A 21180-nucleotide genomic window follows, 5' to 3' on the forward strand; every position below is an offset into this window, starting at 1 on the left:
CTTTGTCTACATTCTGGACTAAAACCCAGTATTTTTTGGCTAGCTTTAAATATGGAAAAGGAGGGGGGAAAAAAAACCATACTTCAGTAGTCACTTTCAAAAATGTTTGAAGTAAAATACACTGGAAAAAATCAGTTTGCTTTCTCTTAGAATTTTAAAAAATCCTACTTATGTCTAAATACTGCTTTCTAGACCACCTGTGAAAGTTTTCCCTACATTATACTAGAAAACTGCGTACAGCATAAGCTTTGTCTTAAGCCACATACTGCAGGTCTGACTTTGTTTAATTAATCTATTTCTGATGGAAGTCAGCCTTTAATCAATTTCATCTGGAATTATATTCAAGATCACATCTTCATTTCCTCGATGAACCACAATTGAAAGAACATCATTGTTTTTAACAGCTTCACTTACATCCTCTGTCGAGGTGACTGTTTTTCCATTAATACTGATAATCACATCACCATCTCTCATGCCAGAGCTGCAACAAAGAAACCAGAGACTTTGAATCAGATGATAAAGCAGAGAGTAAGCTCCAGAACCTAATCACCGCCTGCCCTCGTCACAATGCTGAAATCTATGTAAAAGGCCAGTGCTGTCTGTGTAAAGATACGCCTCAAAATAGGTCTTGAATACAGGTGGGGTCTACATAATTAAGGACTTTAAAATTCAACAAGGGCAACTTAAGTCAGTCCACTACTCTAGAGGTAGCCACTGTAAATTAATTCAGATAATCTAGTTATTAGAATTACACACAAACAGTATCACTATGTAACTAACGCAGTCATCAACTTCTGCATACAAGAGGGAGAAGACAACACCTGTAATAGAAAACTCTCCATGCAAGGAGAATCTGCTACATGCTGATTCTTGCTTGTGCGGATTGCCCACACTTATCTCAGTGACTCCAAAATTCCTCCCTTCTAGAGTGCAAGCAGCATTCACAGGCTTTCATAGATCACACCCCAGCTTCTAACCACCTGTATCCAAATGTCAGCCTTATTGCCTCAGAACTACAGTATATTTCCTTGAATGATCATTTATCTTTTTAGCATACACATTGGGGATGGGTTTATTGGAGTCACTGGGCTAGCCCCAAGCTGCTAGATACGATACAATACAACCCTCAGAAAAGGCCCTACTACATAGAATCAAGGCATGCAAAGAGCTGTTGGTTGGTAACTAGGTACCTATTCAGTGTAACCAGCAGGACTCGAAACAATAGAGAGCTGCATTAAGTACCACTATGCAGGGGGACAAGAAATTTTAACCAAGGTTCCAATTTTTACTAATTAAGTTAATGGAAGTTTTGACAGACGTGTACACCCAAAGAGGTACCTGCTGGAAAGAGAAGCAAGAGGGGGAGCAGTCCTTTTAGTTATAGGTGATCTGAATTGTCTATCATGGAGTATGAATCCACTGTAGGACCACCCATGCCCCAATTCAGTGATAGAAGTCAGACAACGAAGCTGGTTCACTTGAGCTCGGCCTTCTTATGGAGAGGTAGAATGCTCAGCTCCACAGTCAGACTCATTAGCTCTGGGCATCAGCCTTTACTGGAGTCACAGGACCGGGGGGAAGCGGAGAGGGATGCATAGGAAATGCTATCAAACTGGGACTGTGGATGAACTTCTTAAACAAACAAAAAAAAAAAACCACACCCCCCCCCCCCCCCAACAGATGGCTGGGTTTATTCCCTTGAGTTTTAGCACGGGACAGGTCTGGTGTCTAATATTCTCCCTTCCTTCACCCCCAGCACTGTTCTAATATAAACACAGTCTTAGAGAAAAGACTAAAATTGTAAAGTGACATACACACAAAATGGGGAAGCTTTCTGACACATATGCTGTAAACACTCTCAGTCAAGTAAAAATGGGAAAGGAAACTACAGTACAAATCACACAGATCCCAAAAATCAGACATCATCAATACACGTGCAAGAAGTTCAGCAATTTTTAATGTGAAATAAAACACTACAAACCTTGGAAGAGTTCCAAATTGCAGACCTTATTGTTTAGCAGGCTAAATTCTGCATTAGTTACTACTGTTGACTTAAATGGGAATACACATGGAATCTTAATCAGGCTAGAATTTTGCCCATCATATTTAAATCCTGTGGTTTCCTGTACTAACTTAATATTTCTGGGGAACTGGGTTCAAAGCTCATTTCGGTCATAGGTGATCTGAGCTTGGCAGTCTTGAACTAGTCCCCTGGTGGTAGGGTAGATGTTCACATCATAAAACCACCACACAGTTTAGTCCAATGGAACAACTGGACTCAGCAAAGACTTGTACTGAAGTAAATCATGTTGCAGGCCAGAAAACTAGGATATTGATAGAGCTGTGTGCATAGGTCCATCTGCATTAACACCTGCCCACATTCAGGCTATAGCTGCTGCTAACAGAAAACCTGATCTTGCAAGCCTGCCTTATATGAGACTCCCATGGATTTCACTGGGATTTCTGGCATATGGTGCAGACTCACCTCTCTCACTTACCTTCACAGACTATACCTGTTCTACAGTCAGAGGTATGATTGCAGCAAATATGCATACCATGCTGGCTTTCATTTAGCTAGATCAAAGCCAGCTTGAGTAACAGCAACAATGTAGCCATGGCAGTAAAGGCAGCCACAGAGGCGAGCTTCTCAACCCAGGGTCCTGGGGCAGGTTGTTCTCCGGCTAGTTGGAGCTGGGCAACTACGCTGCTATTGTTACTCGTATTCTAGATCAAAGCTTACACATGTTGTAATCACACCTCCCAATTGCAGTGTAGACATGCCCAAAGAGGAAAGCAGTAGCAATCATGTGGTTTTTCTCCCCATTGTATATGGTATCAGTCTGCATGTGACAGATTCAACACTCCCTTAGCAATTCTTCTTGAACTGAAACTTTGGAAGTCATTCTCCATTTCTGGTTTAAAGTACAACAGAATCTACTAGCCTTGACATCTAGACACTTAAGACTGGAAATAAGGCATGAACGGTGAGAGTAATTAACCATTGGACCAGTTTACAAAAGGTCATGGTAGATCTTCCATCACTGGCAACTTTTAAATCAAGTCTGGAAGTTTTTATAAATGATCTGCTCTAGGAATTATTTTGGGGAAGTTCCCTGGCCTGGGATATACAGGAAATCAGACTAGATCATCATAATGGTCCCATCTGGCCTTAGAATCTATGAATTAATATGATTCTACTCTTCTGGTCTCAGCAGTGCCCTGAACACTGGCAGCATCCTGTAGTCAGCGTATACATGTGTACATACAATACATAATTACAGCTCCAACGTGTTTGTTTTATGACTTACTGCTAGCGAGCACCACCCTCAGTCTGCTGGAGATTATAAGGATGGAAAAAGTTATGAAGAGTTAAACTATATAAATTCAACCCTTTTCTACTCAAGAACACGTTATACAAGTTTCAGTATTTCTAACAAAAATACAAAAAACCAACACATTTGATAAATCTGTCCTGATTTAAGGCACAATCCTCTACTCAGGCAAGTCTCCCACAGACAACAGCCAGAATTTTGCCCAAGTACAGAAAGCACAACAGGACCTTTCATCCCAAACACACCAAAATCATTTGGTCTTTCAGATTTGAAAATGCTCTAGGTATTTTTAGAACAAGGAGGGGGGAAGGGGAAATGGATTCTGACTTGAACTGATCTTGTACTTGTGATGGCCGCTCACAGAAAGCCATCCTGGTGTGGACTGTGTGAGTGAGCAAAATATCAGCCTCCATTCAGAGACCATAGCATTAAAGAAGGTTGTATAGATCTCTTACATGAACACTGCAACAGAAGCATTTGAGAGGCCCCTGCAATGCCCATGAAGAGGCAGACGGTGCGGCCTTCATCTTTAGGTTCTTACCTTGCAGCAGCAGTTCCTTGAATCACTTCAAAAACATAGACTCCGGAGTTCAGGTCTGGGAAATCTTTATCATAGATTTTCAGTTCACGGATGAGACTGAGAAAAGAAATCATGGTGGTAAAACTCTTCATGTGAAATACTAATCAGCCCATTACTGCTTAATCTATTAGCTCGCAGAAGGCCGAGGAAAAACAGTGTTTTTTAATATTGCCAATTCAGAAATGGATCAGTATTATTCTCTCCTGGTATTGGGACAAGACGACCCAACAGATTTTAAACTGGCATAGCTATAAATGCACAAACATTCCTGTTTGTCCAGAAATGCAGACACTTAAAAAATTCATCCTACAGCAAGGCTGTCAACATTCAGGGATGTTTTTTGAAAGCATAATTAATTGATGCTATGGCTTGCTGTCAGCGAGTCTCAATGCAAAGTCCTAAATACAAACATTCACACTAACAACTGGATTCTTATGCTTGAAACAGCTTTTTTAACCCCTGTCAGACATACTATTTTTAAAGTTGTTTTAATAACAACCAGCACAGCATGTGGAGGAGGTGACCAGCCCTCTGTGGAGAAAGAAGTGGTTCGGGACTATTTAGAAATGCTGGACGAGCACAAGTCCATGGGGCCGGATGCGCTGCATCCAAGAGTGCTAAAGGAGTTGGCGGATGTGATTGCAGAGCCATTGGCCATTATCTTTGAAACTTCATGGCGATCGGGGGAAGTCCCGGACGACTGGAAAAAGGCTAATGTAGTGCCCATCTTTAAAAAAGGGAAGAAGGAGGATCCTGGGAACTACAGGCCAGTCAGCCTCACCTCAGTCCCTGGAAAAATCATGGAGCAGGTCCTCCAGGAATCCATTCTGAAGCACTTAGAGGAGAGGCAAGTGATCAGGAACAGTCAGCACGGATTCACCAGGGGCAAGTCATGCCTGACTAATCTAATTGCCTTCTATGACGAGATAACTGGCTCTGTGGAGGAGGGGAAAGCAGTGGACGTGTTGTTCCTTGACTTTAGCAAAGCTTTTAACACGGTCTCCCACAGTATTCTTGCCAGCAAGTTAAAGAAGTATGGGCTGGATGAATGGACTATAAGGTGGATAGAAAGTTGGCTAGATTGTCGGGCTCAACAGGTAGTGATCAATGGCTCCATGTCTAGTTGGCAGCCGGTATCAAGCGGAGTGCCCCAAGGGTCGGTCCTTGGGCCGGTTTTGTTCAACATCTTCCTTAATGATCTGGAGGATGGTGTGGATTGCACCCTCAGCAAGTTTGCAGATGACACTAAACTGGGAGGAGAGGTAGATACGCTGGAGGGTAGGGATAGGATACAGAGGCCCCTAGACAAATTAGAGGATTGGGCCAAAAGAAATCTGATGAGGTTCAACAAGGACAAGTGCAGAGTCCTGCACTTGGACAGAAGAATCCCATGCACCGCTACAGACTAGGGACCGAATGGCTCGGCAGCAGTTCTGCAGAAAAGGACCTAGAGGTTACAGTGGACGAGAAGCTGGATATGAGTTAACAGTGTGCCCTTGTTGCCAAGAAGGCCAATGGCATTTTGGGATGTATAAGTAGGGGCATTGCCAGCAGATCAAGGGAGGTGATCGTTCCCCTCTATTTGACATTGGTGAGGCCTCATCTGGAGTACTGTGTCCAGTTTTGGGCCCCTCACTACAAGAAGGATGTGGAAAAATTGGAAAACATCCAGCGGAGGGCAACAAAAATGATTCGGGGACTGGAACACATGACTTATGAGGAGACGCTGAGGGAACTGGGATTGTTTAGTCTGCGGAAGAGAAGAATGAGGGGGGATTTGATAGCTGCTTTCAACTACCTGAAAGGGGGTTCCAAAGAGGATGGATCTAGACTGTTCTCAGTGGTAGCAGATGACAGAACAAGGAGTAATGGTCTCAAGTTGCAGTGGGGGAGATTTAGGTTGGATATTAGGAAAAACCTTTTCACTTGGAGGGTGGTGAAACACTGGAATGCGTTACCTAGGGAGGTGGTGGAATCTCCTTCCTTAGAAGTTTTTAAGGTCAGGCTTGACAAAGCCCTGGCTGGGATGATTTAGAGTTGGGGATTGGTCCTGCTTTGAGTAGGGGGTTGGACTAGATGACCTCCTGAGGTTCCTTCCAATCCTGATATTCTATGAAACTTATTATTTGGTGTCACTTTCCCCTCAGAGGTATGTTTGCAATTTTCTAAACTGAATATCATGCTACTATTTCCTGCTGACGTTTGAAAGTTCCCTAGGACCCTTGGTATCCCTCTGGATTCCCTCGTCACCTGTATAATCGCCATTATTATTAATACTGCTGTAGAACTCAGAGGCTCCAATCTAGATCATGGCCTCATCTTTGGCATTGTACAGATGCCTATGAGAACAGTGCCTGCCCCCAAAAGTTTGCCAACTAAGTGACTGAGGGTGTGGGTCATAATCAATACATATACATACACATAAAGCAATTATATCTGTTCTATTATAAATAGATGAAGTGTTGGCTTAGCCTACCTGCACAGCACTGCATAGGAGCAAATTCCACTCTGTTAGAGGAAGTTCTGTAAATGCACCAGAATCTCTCCAGCTCCCAAGAAGAGAGTTATGGCTGAACTACTTATTGACTATCTGCTTGGCTGTCTTGAGTTCTCTGTCCTTATAGTGAGGGTAAGTCTTTGAGCTGGGGGGGGGGGGGCGGGATGACACACCTGCACCAGTTTTGATTGAGCTAGCACACTAAAATAGCGTCTAGCTATGGTGGCGTGAGCAGTGGGAGGGGCTAGCCGCCCCTAGGATGTAGCTGTCCAAGTTGCTAGGCACAGACTCAGGGCTGTTAACCCATCCGGCTGCTTGTGTCACCAGAGCTGCGTTCTATTTTTATTATGTTGGCTCAATCAAAGCTGGTGCAGGTACGTCTCCTCGAGCTGGGAACACCCCCCCCACCTCAAACAATAGACAGTGTGAGAGACTGCATGAAAGCTGGTGACGAGTGCAGAAAATAAAGCTTACTTAAAAGTGAGAGGAAGCATTCGGAATCCCATGTATTTCTTCTTGGGTCGAATCGTCCCTAGAAGGACAGAGTCAACATTCATGAAATCAAGTAAGACACAGCACAACCGTACCTCCAGAAACATCAGGCATTTGCTTGGAATGTCCAAGGGGAAAAGGGGGTTTTAGGAGCTGACAAAACAGCTCCAATTTTAAAATTCTGTTGGGTGATTGTGAGAGTAACTTTTAGAAGGATAACAATGTTGAATAGAAAAGCCACATTTATGGTATAGTTTAAGTTTGCTCAAATCTTTACATCAGAAGATGGAACTATGGGCCCACTGACGCCACGAGAATGGAGAACAGCTATGTTCTTCCACGGACTTCAGTGGGCTTTGGATCAGAGCCTTCAACAGCAAACCTCACCCTGACAGGGGCCTCGGGAACAGGGCTGTGACTGGACATGCACATATGTGTAGGTCACAGGAGATGCACAGTAGTAGAGGCTGCTTATAGGGACAGAGAGCGGGATTCTGACATCTCTTTACAAGTCTCTGTGAAGGCTGTCACTGTCCACCTGTGGATGGACTGATGGAAGGAGGTTTCGGGCAGTTCCAGCTGTGACTCACTCATACTCACTCACACAGTGAGAAATTTTATTCATGTAGATGAGTCAATGAGCTAATAAAAAAATATAAATCCTAGAACCAGCAAGTGAGGATGTTCTTTGCATGTTACATGAGATGGAAACTCCTCAAGAATGGGACAGAGACACAGAGCATAAGTGGAGGGAGTGGCTTGGTCGGGTGACTCTAAACTAACATGCTTGTGAGGAACCTGCAGAATACAGCATGCAAAAGGTGCTTAATTCTACTAGAATGAGGGACAGCTTGAAACGATAGTTCTAACATGGCACGTTGCATCCAGATATGTGTTTCCTGTGTGCGCCAAGTCCCCACCAGGGCTGCATTCTTAACATCTTACCACATGACATGGGTTTGCTCCCCCCACCCCAATATGCTACAGAGAAATTTCATGTCCATCTGACCAAGCCACATTCCAGTCACTTCCACACAAAGGTTAGTTAATCTGAGTTAACTGGCACACTGGGAAGATAACGTTCTCCCATTAGGGCTAGTAATGTTGGAGAGAATGACTAATGAATACTAAAATGGTATTTTAGTCTGTGCGCAACACACAGGAGAGACCTTCCCAGTTTAGAGTATATCAAGCCATTCATTGTAATTGTCACCCAGCCATACCTCCCTCCATGCCCACATCTGGGTCAGAGGAGTGTAAGTGTGGATAAGAGATTAGACAGCATCACAAAAGGTCTCATCATCTGCTGAACACAACACTCCTACCTTTCATCTGCCGGTCGTGAGATTCTTCTAGGAACTGACGGACTCGGTCAGAGGGGATTGCAAAGGAAATGCCAGCCGTTACCTTCAGCGTATTTATCCCTACAACTTCACCATCCTGTTACAGAGAACGTAGCAAGAGTATCCAGGCCTGGCTTATACAACACCTCTTACTGGGACACTTTTGGTGCAAGGTTTGCAAGAGGCAACAACGTACCATGCTACTGGGGTGGCAAACACTTTCACAGCAAAATTGACCCAGTGCTGGCCAGAATGGCATTGGAAAATTAGTTGATCATATGACCATAGGGACATATAAAGGGACCAGAGTAAAGCTATCTACACTGCTGAGTTTGTTAACACTACTGACAGTGACAAGTGCAAGGGAAGAGTAACTAACCCCGTTTCCCCCACCATTTAATTCCAATTTGTGAATACAAATGTACAATTATAAAGACTCCAACCTGAAAATAAAGTGAGGAGAGACTCAGATCCAAGGACCCTGGAACACCTAAACACTGGGCTTTGGGAGGTCTGAATACAGATCGTTAGGGTAAGTGGAAACCATGGTATTAGCAAGTTCAGAATGGTATAACCAGAGTCCAGACCCCCAGCAAAGTGTTTGATGCAGCCTAGCTGGAATCTAACGCTAGCAAACCATGTGCCTGCAGTAAGAACGCAGTGCAGTGCTAATCCTTTCCATTTCTTCGCCCTGCCATTTACAGGGGAGCCATTCTTTCTGCCTTATCAGCACCCAGGATCTCACCCTGCAGAGTGACAGACAAGTTCTACTCAGTTCATGGGAGTTGTGGGTGCTCAGCATCTGGCAGGACTGAACACATGTGGAGTAGCCACAACAGCATCCTGCCATTGCTTGTACACACCAAGAAAGGTGACGGTATTTGAAGCGGAAAGTTTGCAGGTTGTGTTAGTTACAAAGGCTGCCATGGTTCAGAGGGTGCAGTCTGTCAGCTGCGTGTTAAGCACATTCAGGGCCAGATTTTCTAAACAGCTCAGCACATGGCCGCAGTTGTCACCATCAACCTCAGCCTGGTCCAGTCCACACAAGAGATCCACTTCCTGGACACTACGGTACTAATAAGCGATGGTCACATAAACACCACCCTATACCGGAAACCTACTGACCGCTATTCCTACCTACATGCCTCCAGCTTTCATCCAGACCACACCACACGATCCATCGTCTACAGCCAAGCTCTACGATACAACCGCATTTGCTCCAACCCCTCAGACAGAGACAAACACCTACAAGATCTCTATCAAGCATTCTTACAACTACAATACCCACCTGCGGAAGTGAAGAAACAGATTGACAGAGCCAGAAGTCACCTACTACAGGACAGGTCCAACAAAGAAAATAACAGAACGCCACTAGCCATCACCTTCAGCCCCCACTAAAACCTCTCCATCGCATCATCAAGGATCTACAACCTATCCTGAAGGACGACCCATCACTCTCACAGATCTTGGGAGACAGGCCAGTCCTTGCCTACAGACAGTCCCCCAACCTGAAGCAAATACTCACCAGCAACCACACACCACACAACCACACACCACACAACAGAACCACTAACCCAGGCACCTATCCTTGCAACAAAGCCCGTTGCCAACTGTGTCCACATATCTATTCAGGGGACACCATCACAGGGCCTAATCACATCAGCCACACCATCAGAGGCTCGTTCACCTGCACATCTACCAATGTGATCTATGCCATCATGTGCCAGCAATGCCCCTCTGCCATGTACATTGGGCAAACTGGACCGTCTTTACGTAAAAGAATTATAACATTCAAAAATCAGTCGGAGAACACTTCAATCTCTCTGGTCACTCCATTACAGACCTAAAAGTCACAATATTACAACAAAAAGATTTCAAAAACAGACTCCAACAAGATACTGCTGAATTGGAATTAATTTGCAAACTGGATACAATTAATTTAGGCTTGAATAGAGACTGGGAGTGGATGAGTCATTACACAAAGTAAAACTATTCCCCCCCCCCCCCCCCACTGTTGCTCAGACGTTCTTGTCAACTGCTGGAAATGGCCCACCTTGATTATCACTATAAAAGGTTTTCTCCCCCCTCCCCCCCCCACTCTCCTGCTGGTATTAGCTCATCTTAAATGATCACTCTCCTTACAGTGTGTATGGTAACCCCCATTTTTTCATGTTCTGTGTGTATATAAATCTCCTCACTGTATTTTCCACTGAATGCATCCGATGAAGTGAGCTGTAGCTCACGAAAGCTTATGCTCAAATAAATGTGTTAGTCTCTAAGGTGCCACAAGTCCTCCTTTTCTTTTTGCGAATACAGACTAACACAGCTGCTACTCTGAAAGTTGTCACAATGGTCACTTCTGGGGGCTGAGCTCTTTAGTGTCCACTCTGTAGTGGGGATAGTGACAATGGAACAAATGAGGCACAGTACTCAGATTCTGCTTTCTCACACTCTTCTGCCCATCGGTTCTCACAGGTGCTCCTTGAGTTTAGATGCAGAGAGTCTCCCCGGGATAGAAGAATGTTTGTGATGGGTAGCTACATTTTCAAAAGCATTCCCAGATTAAGACAAGGGCTTTCTCAATATTTCAAATAGCAATAGCTCAGTTCAGTTCACTTAACTCCAGGGTGAAATAGACTCATCACGTGTGTTAGACTGTAAACCATAACACTAAATAAATGTAGAATCAAAGGGGAATTTAAATTAGAATGGGGGGGGAGAAAACCTGATTCTCTTCTTGCTTGCCACGTAATCCCACTAGATTAAATGGAGCTATCCCTGATTTATGACACTGTAGGTAGGGCTGGTGGAAAGTTTTCTGTTGAAACTGTTCTTCAAAACAGAAAACTGGATTTTCAATGAAAAAGATTTTTCACAGAAGAGTCTATTTTCTGTGGAAAAAAAATCTTTTCACAAAGATTTTAGTCAAAATCTTTTGGTTTCCAATTTTTCAGTTACAATTCAGAAAGTTCTTTGGAACTTTTTGATGTAAATGAATAGGGGTTTTTTGGTCCAAACTTTTTGTTAAAAAAAAAAAAAAAGAGAGAGACCAGGTTTAATTGTAAGTGAAAAGAGAATTCAGCCTTCATGGGGTTAACGACTTTGGGCTTTACTTCACATAATGATGCCATCATTTAAATTACTTTATTCTACTAGCAGCTACAGTAAATAAAATAAAAGCCCATATAGGACGCTTGGCAATAAATAGGAAATTGAAAGGAACTTTGGAAATAGGCAAAGATTGGCAGTGAGGAGGAAAACTTACCAAGTTCACCAAGGGCCCATCTGAATTTCCATACTGCAAGAGAATACAATTGGAGAGGACATTACAGTCACATTAAGGCCACCACTCCCTGACAAAATTTGCTGGAGTCTGAGGAAGGCACTTTTGTATTGAAATAACCCCGATACCCATAATTTGCTGGGGGATTATTAGGGAGAGTTCTAGACATCAGTGAGAAAATACCCCAGTGTGTAAGGGTGCAGAATAGTTTAGGAACTGCAAGGCATACGAACATGAGCCTTCCCTTCTTGCAAGAAACTCCTCCCCCTTGGCAGCTACACATAGGAATAGTCAGGCCAAAGGCCCTTCTGGGCATCTTTGCCAGGAAGCATAACCCCTTATCCACAGGGGAATGAGTCCTGAAGGCATCAGACCCTTTAGTAAGGTCATTGTGCAGGTAGAGTCTCTTTACTGATGAAAAGATCCCACAGAACTGACAGGCTACGGGAGGGCTTTGGTCAAATTTGCTGCACAAAGATGGTTGCATCTAACTCCCATTCATGTCAGTCACTCATGAGCCATCCCCCAATGAGAAGCACAGACTATGGCTCCAAGACACATTTAGGGGTGTAATGGAGTCTGTGTGCATTGCAGCAGTTGCGTGGCCTGGACTCCTCTTTATTTCCAGACACTTAATGGCAGTGAGGGAAGCGAAAGCCACGCTCAACACTTCCCTAATGCTCCTTTCCCCCATAAGCCATTGTTGTGGTTAGCACAGAGGTGGGCAAACTACGGCCCGCAAGACCCTCCTGCCCGGCTCCTGACCCCAGGGGCTGGCCCCCAGCCCCTCCCCTTCGGTTCCCCCCTCCCCCGCAGCCAGCGCAAGGCTCTGGGCGGCAGGGCTGCGAGCTCTGGCTGGGCCCCGCAGCTGCAGAGCTGCAGCCCGACCCGGTGCTCTGTGCTGCGCGGTGGGCAGCTGCCCGTCCTGGTGCTCTGGGCAGCAGGGGGCGTTAGATAGAGGGCAGGGGAATTTGGGGTGGTGGGCAGGGGTTGGGGTGGTCAGACAGCAGGGAACAGGTGGGGTTGAACGGGGGCAGAGGTCCCGGGGCGGGCAGTCAGGAATGAGAGGAGGGGTTAGATGGGGCAGTCAGGAGCAGCGGTTCCAGGGGCAGTCAGGGGACAGGGAGGGGTAGAGGGGCCAAGCCACACCTGGCTGTTTGGGGTGGCACAGCCTCCCCTAACTGGCCCTCCATACAATTTTGGAAACCCGATGTGGCCCTCAGGCCAGAAAGTTTGCCCGCCCCTGCATTAGCACATGGATGTGAGGTGAATGCAAACAGGAGAGGCATCCATGAGACCATCTCTGTTAATTACAGTGTGGTTCACACAATGAAAAGTTTGGGAACACTTTGGGCATCATTTTCTAAGGAACACAGGAACCCCAGTGAAATCTAACAGGAGAACTCATCGCTGCTGTGGACATGCCTAAGGTCCCCACCCCTGAAGGGGAAGTCTCTAGACTTGGCACTTACATTGATGATGGCATCTGTCTGAATGTATGCCATGTCAGAGTCCTTCAGGCCAAGCTCCTTGCTGCCTCTCTGAGTGCTGCTGACAATTCCTGTCATTACGGTGTTTTGTAAGGAGAAGGGACTACCCAGCGCCACCACAAACTCCCCAGGCCGGAGGTCAGAGGATCTTCCCAGCAGTAGTACAGAGAGGGCAGTCTGGGGAGGAGGCAGAACAATGAAACTGGTCACCTACTGCTAGACACTGATTCCTTAGACTAGTACAGAAGCCCACAGGCTCCAGGAGAGGGAGTTTGCTCTGCTGCCTACAGAGTAGATACTCAAGTGTTATTAAACACTCTGAAGTTCAGGATTCCTAGGTTTAATCACTGAATGCTGACATGAAGGAGAGGTCTTCATACGGCAGGGTTCATTCAGATCAGCACATACTTTGAATCCTTGAGGGCATGTTATCTAAGGGCTAATTGTTTCTGGCACACGAGTGTATAGGAGGCAGCAAATAGCGATTGGATACCAGGGTGTCAAAAGAAAGATTTCAACTGAATAGGTTTCAGAGTAACAGCCGTGTTAGTCTGTATTCGCAAAAAGAAAAGGAGGACTTGTGGCACCTTAGAGACTAACGAATTTATTTGAGCATAAGCTTTCGTGAGCTACAGCTCACTTCATCGGATGCAGGGAATCTGTCACTCTCACCTAGGGAGCATTAGGAAATTCTTTCAAAGACTTCCCGCTAGCAAAATATGTGAGGTGGGGCTTAATGGAAGAAGTGCTGTGATGAAATGGAGCAATGGGATTGGATCCATTGAGGGTCACAATTTTTTGGAAATTGTCCACAGAATGTCCTTTTACCCATCTAAACCTATGTTTGTACTCGCGAATTGAGTAGACCTGCCTCTGATCCATGCTGTCCTATAGGTACATGTGCTAGGAGTATTTCCATGTTATTAGTGAGAAGGCAAGTATTCGGTTGAAAAAAGAAAAGGAGTACTTGTGGCACCTTAGAGACTAACCAATTTATTTGAGCGTGAGCTTTCGTGAGCTACAGCTCACTTCATCGGATGCTGTAGCTCACGAAAGCTTATGCTCAAATAAATTGGTTAGTCTCTAAGGTGCCACAAGTACTCCTGTTCTTTCTAGTAAGAGCTGTGTACTGCCTCCCACGGCCCTGCCAGAAATATTAGCCATTCTCTTCTTTTCACAGTTTGGAAAGAACCTCTGCCCTGCTGTCATTAATGGGATGGCCGTAAATCATTGCACTGCATGCATCACCTCTCTTCTTCACTTTATCAGTATTTCAGTGTGACATGCTGTGGCCATAGTGACTCTCCTTTCAATTCAAAGGGGCATTCAGCTTAAAACAATCAAGGTCACAATGACTCAAACCAGCCAACAATTCGGGTTCAGGAGTTTTTAAATACAGCTCCAAAGATAGTTCTCTTATGAAAAGAACATGAACAATTCCTTTGGGTAGATTTACTTCCCCCCTGTGGCTTTGCCAAGAAGATGGTTCCTATTTTTTTTTCTTTTAAGTAAAGAACAAACAAAACACCCCCAACTAATTCCCACAGAGAGACACAAAATCTCTTACAGACACGCACCTCGTACAGAGATACCAACTGGGCAGCAAAATGAAAGTTTACTCCAAGCAGGTGGAAGGTTTGGAGTGTTTTGTTGTTGTTGTTGTTTTTAAATACCTATTTGGAGTAGAACTAATTCTTTTATTAGTGTAACTAAAAGTTATTTGGAAAAAAAACCAACAGTGTCTTCCTGCAGCTACTAAATGACAGCCGCTTGTAAACAGAGAAATAAGGCATGTACTCGAACTGGGCAAGACCAACCTCTCTGCGTTGGGGCAGCTCCTAAACCCAGTGCCCAGAAAGGTTATAACTTGCTTTTTCCAATACCACTATCAGTCTTATGGAGAAAAGACCACTACATACCAAACACATAAATACACCTGTTTTGAGTTTAAACCTGAGTTTATTTTCTGCTTCCCTACCTGATGGTCTTCTCCAGAGAGCTGTCATACTCACATCAGGATATATTTTGATCAGGGCTATGTCCAACTTGTGGTCGACATCTTTGACTTTAGCTTCGTACTGCTCCCGGCTCTTGAGCTCCACTCTGATTCTCTGCTTATTGGTGAGGACGTGCGCATTGGTGACAATCAGTCCTTCCTCTGACACTATGAATCCGGAGCCACTGGACACAAGAACTTCTTGGCTTGAGTAGGACACCCTGTGCAATGAACGAGTTATGTTGTTGCTCTAAGGCTGAGTTTGTACCAAGTTTCACACTGAAGAGGCGTGCTTTCTGATATAAACCTCACAATAGTAGCATAATGTTAATCTTCATCCTAATCCCCCCCCCCTTTTTTTTTTTTTAAAAAGAAGGAACAGTACTGGGAATATCTTAAAAGCTACAGCACAGGTTGCCAACATGAATATCCCTTGTTCAACCAGGACCCTGGGGGAGCAAAAATTCTGTGTCACTAAAACTACATTAGATTACTAAAATGGAAAGTTTTAAAATAATGTGTATTTCTTTATAGTTTTTTCCATCACTCTCAGCTTGGTCAATGAAACTACTCGGCAACACTTTTTAAAAGTCCATTTCTAATCCATTTTACTTTCTGGTTCTCATGCTGTGGCCCAGTGCTGCAAAAGTTGGACTGGAGATGCTGCAGGGGAATCTTTGGGTTTTGTTTTTTTTTCTTAAAGTCATAGAAACATTTATAAAAAGAAAAGGAGTACTTGTGGGACCTTAGACACTAACAAATTTATTTGAGCATAAGCTTTTGATGCATCCGATGAAGTGAGTTGTAGCTCACGAAAGCTTACGCTCAAATAAATTTGTTAGTGTCTAAGGTGCCACAAGTACTCCTTTTCTTTTTGCAAATACAGACTAACACGGCTGCTACTCAGAAACATTTATATTTGTTTTAGCTTTCACAAGTGCTTGTTTATATAAAACCTAACTTTTGGGCCAGATTTGACAGGAGCGTCCCTATTAATCAAATAGTAAACAAAATGGCATTGCTTACAAGCATCAGGCTTTCTGATCTTGCATTTGAAGCCTCTCCGGTGACATTTCTATAGGATTGTTTTACTGTCCACAGCAACAGCCCAGGACAGTCTACTCCCCTCTCAGTTTAAATGGTGTTTACATGCTTAACTATAATTAATCCTGATGGGAGTTCCCTGTGCCAGTCTCAGGCACATCCAGAGGAAGACAATTTTATGGATTTCTTCCTCCACACCGTGGTCTATTTATTCAAATGTTCATGAATAAGAGCTTGCTCTGCTACTTCTATACCATAGTTCAGAGATATTTGCAAAAAGGGCTTGCAACCACCTCTACCAGCAAATTCATTAGGAAACAGTTTAAAACCAACAGCCTTAATTTGGCATCCATACCTGCGAAAAAGCTCAAGATGGACAACAGCTGGAGCAATCTTCTCCACAACATCAGCAATAAAATTAAACTTGTACCTCAGGCTGTCAAGATGGAAGGAGCCTAGGGGCAAAGGTTTTAATTCCTGTTTATCATTTTCCACTACACATGGAGATCATTACAGTAATGAGCAGCCACTGACTTGCTTCTCAAACTCTCACCATATAAATCACCATCTGCTCACTTTCAAACGGAACTAGAGATCAGACCACAAGCTCTTTAAGAGAGACTGTCTTCATTTACCTAGCAAAATGGCTCTAGATCTCGACTGGGGCTTTGGGCACAATCACAATTTTAATATTCAACAACAACAAGTTTACAGGTTGTATTTCACGCACAAAGGCTTTTGGGAACCATCTGATCACCAAGACCACCCACTCCCCTCACCCTTCAATATTCTGCCCCATATTAGTCCTTTATTCCCAGCCACTGACCAGTGTTTATCGGATTGTTCCCCATGGACCTTTTTGTGCTAGAACAGATACCTTAGCTGCACATATTACTGCTCCATCTGCTTAGTCTGTGACCAGTTCTCTGCACCTTCTTAAGGAACATCTACTTCATGATTTTTATATAGGGTTGATCTTGTTAAATACGGAAATATTCTGAATAGCAGAAAATAAATCAGGTAGACAATTACTTGGACAGAAGCAGAAGTTTGTAGCATAGACAGGCTAACATGCCAAGGGTGTGTTTTTTTCCCAGGCATGTGGTTGTACTGGTCATTATGTTTGAGGTCTGGATGGAATTTTCCCTCTCAAGGGAATGCTGGCAAAGACCCTAGGGATTTTTCACCTTCCCCTGGGGCAGTGGGTGGAAGTATCCAGTGTTATTATTAGATGGATCATATATGGAGAATACAGCATTCAGTTACTCACTTCCACTATGTTTATTTTAATATTAAGTCATAGCTGGCAGTGAAGCATAGAGGGATCCTACCGACTGGATTCCATTCAATGCACTGTTGAAGTAGAATAACTGTTTAGTTGAACTGGCCCACCTTCAGGCTCTGGGAGATGCAGTCTGGATTCCTCCCACACAGCATCTTAATCTTCAGGGAGAAGTGGAGCAAAACATGTATACCGAGACAGACTAGACCCCAAAGAATTCAATTAAAACTTGGCTTTCCTTATTTGCCATGCAAGAACTCATTGCCAAAGACATAGAAAACGGTTTTCCATCCCACTAGTTTAATCAGCACCGTCGTGTTAGGCTTTTAACTCTCCAAATCCTGCATTTACAGATTAAATAGGCAGTCTCTCATACGGTTAAACCTAAAAGTGTCTTGGAACTTTGTTCCATAATAGCTATTTCAGTATAAGTTCCCATTTGGACACACACATTCCAGAATAGCTGTTTCATTAAGTATCCAAATGTAGACTAGTCCTGGAGGAAAAAAAAAAAAAGAAAAGAAAAACATAAAAACACCCTCTGGATAACCCTGCCGCTGAGCTCAAAACCCCATGCTGATAAAGTCAAGCCTCTGGTCCTACACTTGGCTGGATCCTTCACTCTGGACTTGGCCAGTTACAACCTTAGGGAGAAATAGCATTTACACACCCTCTGTGAAACTGCATTCATTCAGTCATTCCAAAAGTAGCTGCATGATCCCTGCCTCACCCAGGAACAAAGGGAAATGAAAAACAAACCTGATCTCACAGAGAAGTAAGAGACTAGACGAGAGTAAAACCGAGAAAGTGACAGGTATTGAACTCTGGGAAGAAAGGAGGGAGAAGGCACCTAGCAGACAGCGAGTGCAGGAGAGAAAGCAAGGAGAAGGGATGAGAAGAGTCAGGTGGCAATAGAGAGCAAGACCAAGGAGAGGAAGAGAGTGAGCAGGAGAAGGGGGCAGGCAGATGGACGCTGCGTTTGTTAGGACGGGCTGGCTGCTTGGATGGGCGGCAGGTTAGGTAGCGGAGGAAGGAGCTGACTGGTTACGGCAACTGGCCGGACTCGGCGTTTCCCTGCCCTGTGCTCGGGGGCAGGCATCTGGGGGGCGCAGGGAGAGCTAAGGGGGGAGCCCCGAGGCGGCGGGTCAGCGGCTCCCTTACCTGGCTCCCCCCAGCCGCCCTTCTGCACGGGGATGGCCGCGGGCGCGTCCCGCAGCCGCGCCCGCCGGTTCTCGGCCCGCAGCTGGCACGGGCTGCGGTAGGTGCGGCCGTCGCTGCCGCACACGGGCCGGGGGGACTCGGCGCAGAGGCAGGCGCCGCCCCGGCAGCGCAGCCCGTGGGCGCAGGGCCGCCCCTCGCCGGGCGCGCAGAGCCAGCAGCAGCCGCAGCGGTCGGGCTGGAGCAGCCCCCCGGCGGCCAGGCAGGGCTGGGGGGCCTGCGGGCGGCAGCGCGCCGGCTCACACACCGCCGGGCAGGGCGCCGCCGGGGGCGGCCGCGGCTCCCCCAGGGGGGCGGCCAGCAGCAGCAGGAGCCAGCGGAGCCCGCAGGGGGGCGGCCCCATGGCTGCACCGAGGAGAGGCGCACCCGGGCCGGGAGCTGCCCCAAGGTGTCGCGCCGTCCGGCGCGGCCCGGCTCCCTTTAAGGGCTGCCCGGTCCGCAGCGCCTCCCGTCGGGGAGGAGCCCCAGGCGCGGCCCCTGCCAAGCCCAGCGGGCGGGCTCCTGCCGCCGGCCCGGGACTGGGCACCTTCCCCAGCGCAGCGGGGCCCGGGCGAGCCTTGGCCATTAGCCCCGCGGCAGAGCCGCCCCCGGGGCAGGGCGCAGAGCGGCTGGCGGTCGGGGCGCTACGGCCCCGTCCCGGGCAGGGGGTCCCGGTTACAGGCGGCGCCAGGGCTGTCAGCACCCGCCCCTGGCAGGGTTCCAGCGCCCCTGGCAGGGGTCCCCCGTCCCCGTCCGGGCCTTGCGGGCTCCTGCCCCGGGGGAGCGGCTCGGCCCTCGGCGCAGCCACGCTGCTCCGTTAGCCCTCGCTGCGCTCCCACCCACATCAGTGCGTCTCTGGGCCCATTAGTAACCGCACCGGCCCCAGCGGGGTGGAGTCGTTAGGTCGGGGCAGTGTCACTGTAGACGCCCTGTTACTTACATCGCCTGTTACCGGCTTTCAGGAGCCATCCCGCCAGGGCCCAGGCTGACAGTACTAGGGAGACACGCACTCCTGGTGAGGTCGCAGGGCTGCTCACACGAGGAGCCAAGCCTGCGCACACACACACACACAAGCGATGTAATAACTGCAGTGGATGCAGCATAGACATGGCCTAAGCTAGTGCTGGTCCGTGCAAGGTCAGCGTAAGAGTCCTGTGCTCCAGGCCTGTCCTGCCCTGTGGGCAATGACCCAGAGCCGACCTCGCCCAGGGGTTGTTACCTCAGTGAGCAATGTTTGTAAAATGCTTTGAGACCCCTGGCTGAAAGTCTCTGACTGGACATGGTCATGTGGCAGTATAATAATACCTGCATCTGTAATTTTCACTCCATGCATCTGAAGAAGTGGGTTTTTACCCACGAAAGCTTATGCCCAAATAAATCTGTTAGTCTTTAAGACGCCACCGGCCTCCTTGTTATGACTGGAGTGGTACTGGGGACACGTGTGGGCTGTAACCCCCTAGTGAGCGCAGTGCCCGTACCAGGTGTGCATACTTTAGGCTAACAGTGGCGTCAGAGAAGCAGTTACGACTTAATTCTGCACTGCACTACCACATTGTGTCAGTAAGCTCCCTGGAGGCTGTGTGAGATGTGATTTGATCATAGGAGCCTGAAGTCTCATTCTTGCAGAGCTACTCTCTTGAGTCTCTGGGAGTTGGGTAAATCACTTGGCTCTCTCCTGCCTTGAATAAAAACTGGGAACTATGCTGTAAAATCAACAGAGCCTGAGATTTTGCAGCATAGTTCCCGGTTTTTATTCAAGGCAGGAGAGAGCCAAGTGATTTACCCAACTCCCAGTGACTCAAGTCAGTGGCTCTCGTCTGAACCTTCTTCCATTTATCAACATCCTTCTTGAATTGTGAGCACCAGACTAGATACAGTATTCCACTAGCAGTCACACTAGTACTAAATACAGTGGTATTCCTACTCCAGATTCCCGTTTATACATCCAAGGGATGGCATTCGCCCTTTTGGCCCCAGCGTTGCCCTGGGAGCATATGTTCAGCTGATTTTTCAACATGGCCCCCAAGTCTTTTTCAGACTTGTCACTTCCCAAGATAGAGTCCCCTATCCTGTAAGTATGGCCTACATTCTTTTATTCTAGATATATACATTTACATTTGGCATTATTAAAATGCATATTGGTTGCTTGGGCCAAGCTTACCATGTGATCCAGTTTTCCCTGTATCAGTGACCTGTCCTACTCATTATTTACCACTCCTCCAATCTTTATCATCTGCAAACTTTAATCAGTAATGCTCTTGTTTACTAGTAATGGACACATACCATTGTTAGGATTCCTTTTGTTCCTAATATTCTTAAATTCCTTCTTCTTGTCCTTAGCTCTAGTGGCCATAGCTTTCTCCTTGTATTCTTTTTCTTCCCTTACCAATTTTCTACAATTCTTCATTTAGAAAAAGAGAGAGAGGGGCATATTTTATATCTATCCACCTATATCTCTCTATATATGCTTTCACTTCTCTTCTACACCAGGTTGGGTTGTTTTTTTTTTTAACTAGTGTGGCCTTCTCTCTCATTTGTAAAAAGAAAAGGAGTACTTGTGGCACCTTAGAGACTAACCAATTTATTTGAGCATAAGCTTTCGTGAGCTACAGCTCACTTCATCGGATGCATACTGTGGGAAGTA

At 46.0% G+C, this 21180-nt stretch overlaps 1 protein-coding gene across 1 annotated transcript; it reads right to left on the reverse strand.

Moving 5' to 3' along the window:
* Nucleotides 1–315: 315 nt before the first annotated feature.
* Nucleotides 316–18900, reverse strand: HTRA4 (HtrA serine peptidase 4). Its single transcript, XM_074940277.1, has 9 exons — nucleotides 18501–18900; nucleotides 16413–16512; nucleotides 15030–15234; nucleotides 13000–13194; nucleotides 11510–11542; nucleotides 8227–8341; nucleotides 6884–6941; nucleotides 3874–3969; nucleotides 316–481 (listed from the first exon to the last, which is right to left on the reverse strand). The coding sequence occupies exons 1-9, from the start codon at nucleotides 18898–18900 to the stop codon at nucleotides 316–318; spliced, it is 1368 nt and encodes a 455-aa protein (XP_074796378.1).
* Nucleotides 18901–21180: the final 2280 nt, after the last annotated feature.

This window comes from Natator depressus, chromosome 26 (genome assembly GCF_965152275.1).
Source record: "Natator depressus isolate rNatDep1 chromosome 26, rNatDep2.hap1, whole genome shotgun sequence".
In the NCBI taxonomy this organism is placed as follows: Eukaryota; Metazoa; Chordata; order Testudines; family Cheloniidae; genus Natator; species Natator depressus.

Coding starts and splice junctions, on each gene's coding strand:
- HTRA4 (XM_074940277.1), bottom strand. CDS start 18,900: ATGGGGCCGCCCCCCTGCGGGCTCCGCTGGCTCCTGCTGCTGCTGGCC. Junction 15,235..16,412: donor CATCTTGAGCTTTTTCGCAG/GTATGGATGCCA, acceptor TTCATTGCACAG/GGTGTCCTACTCAAGCCAAG. Junction 3,970..6,883: donor ATGCTTCCTCTCACTTTTAA/GTAAGCTTTATT, acceptor TTCTTTTCTCAG/TCTCATCCGTGAACTGAAAA.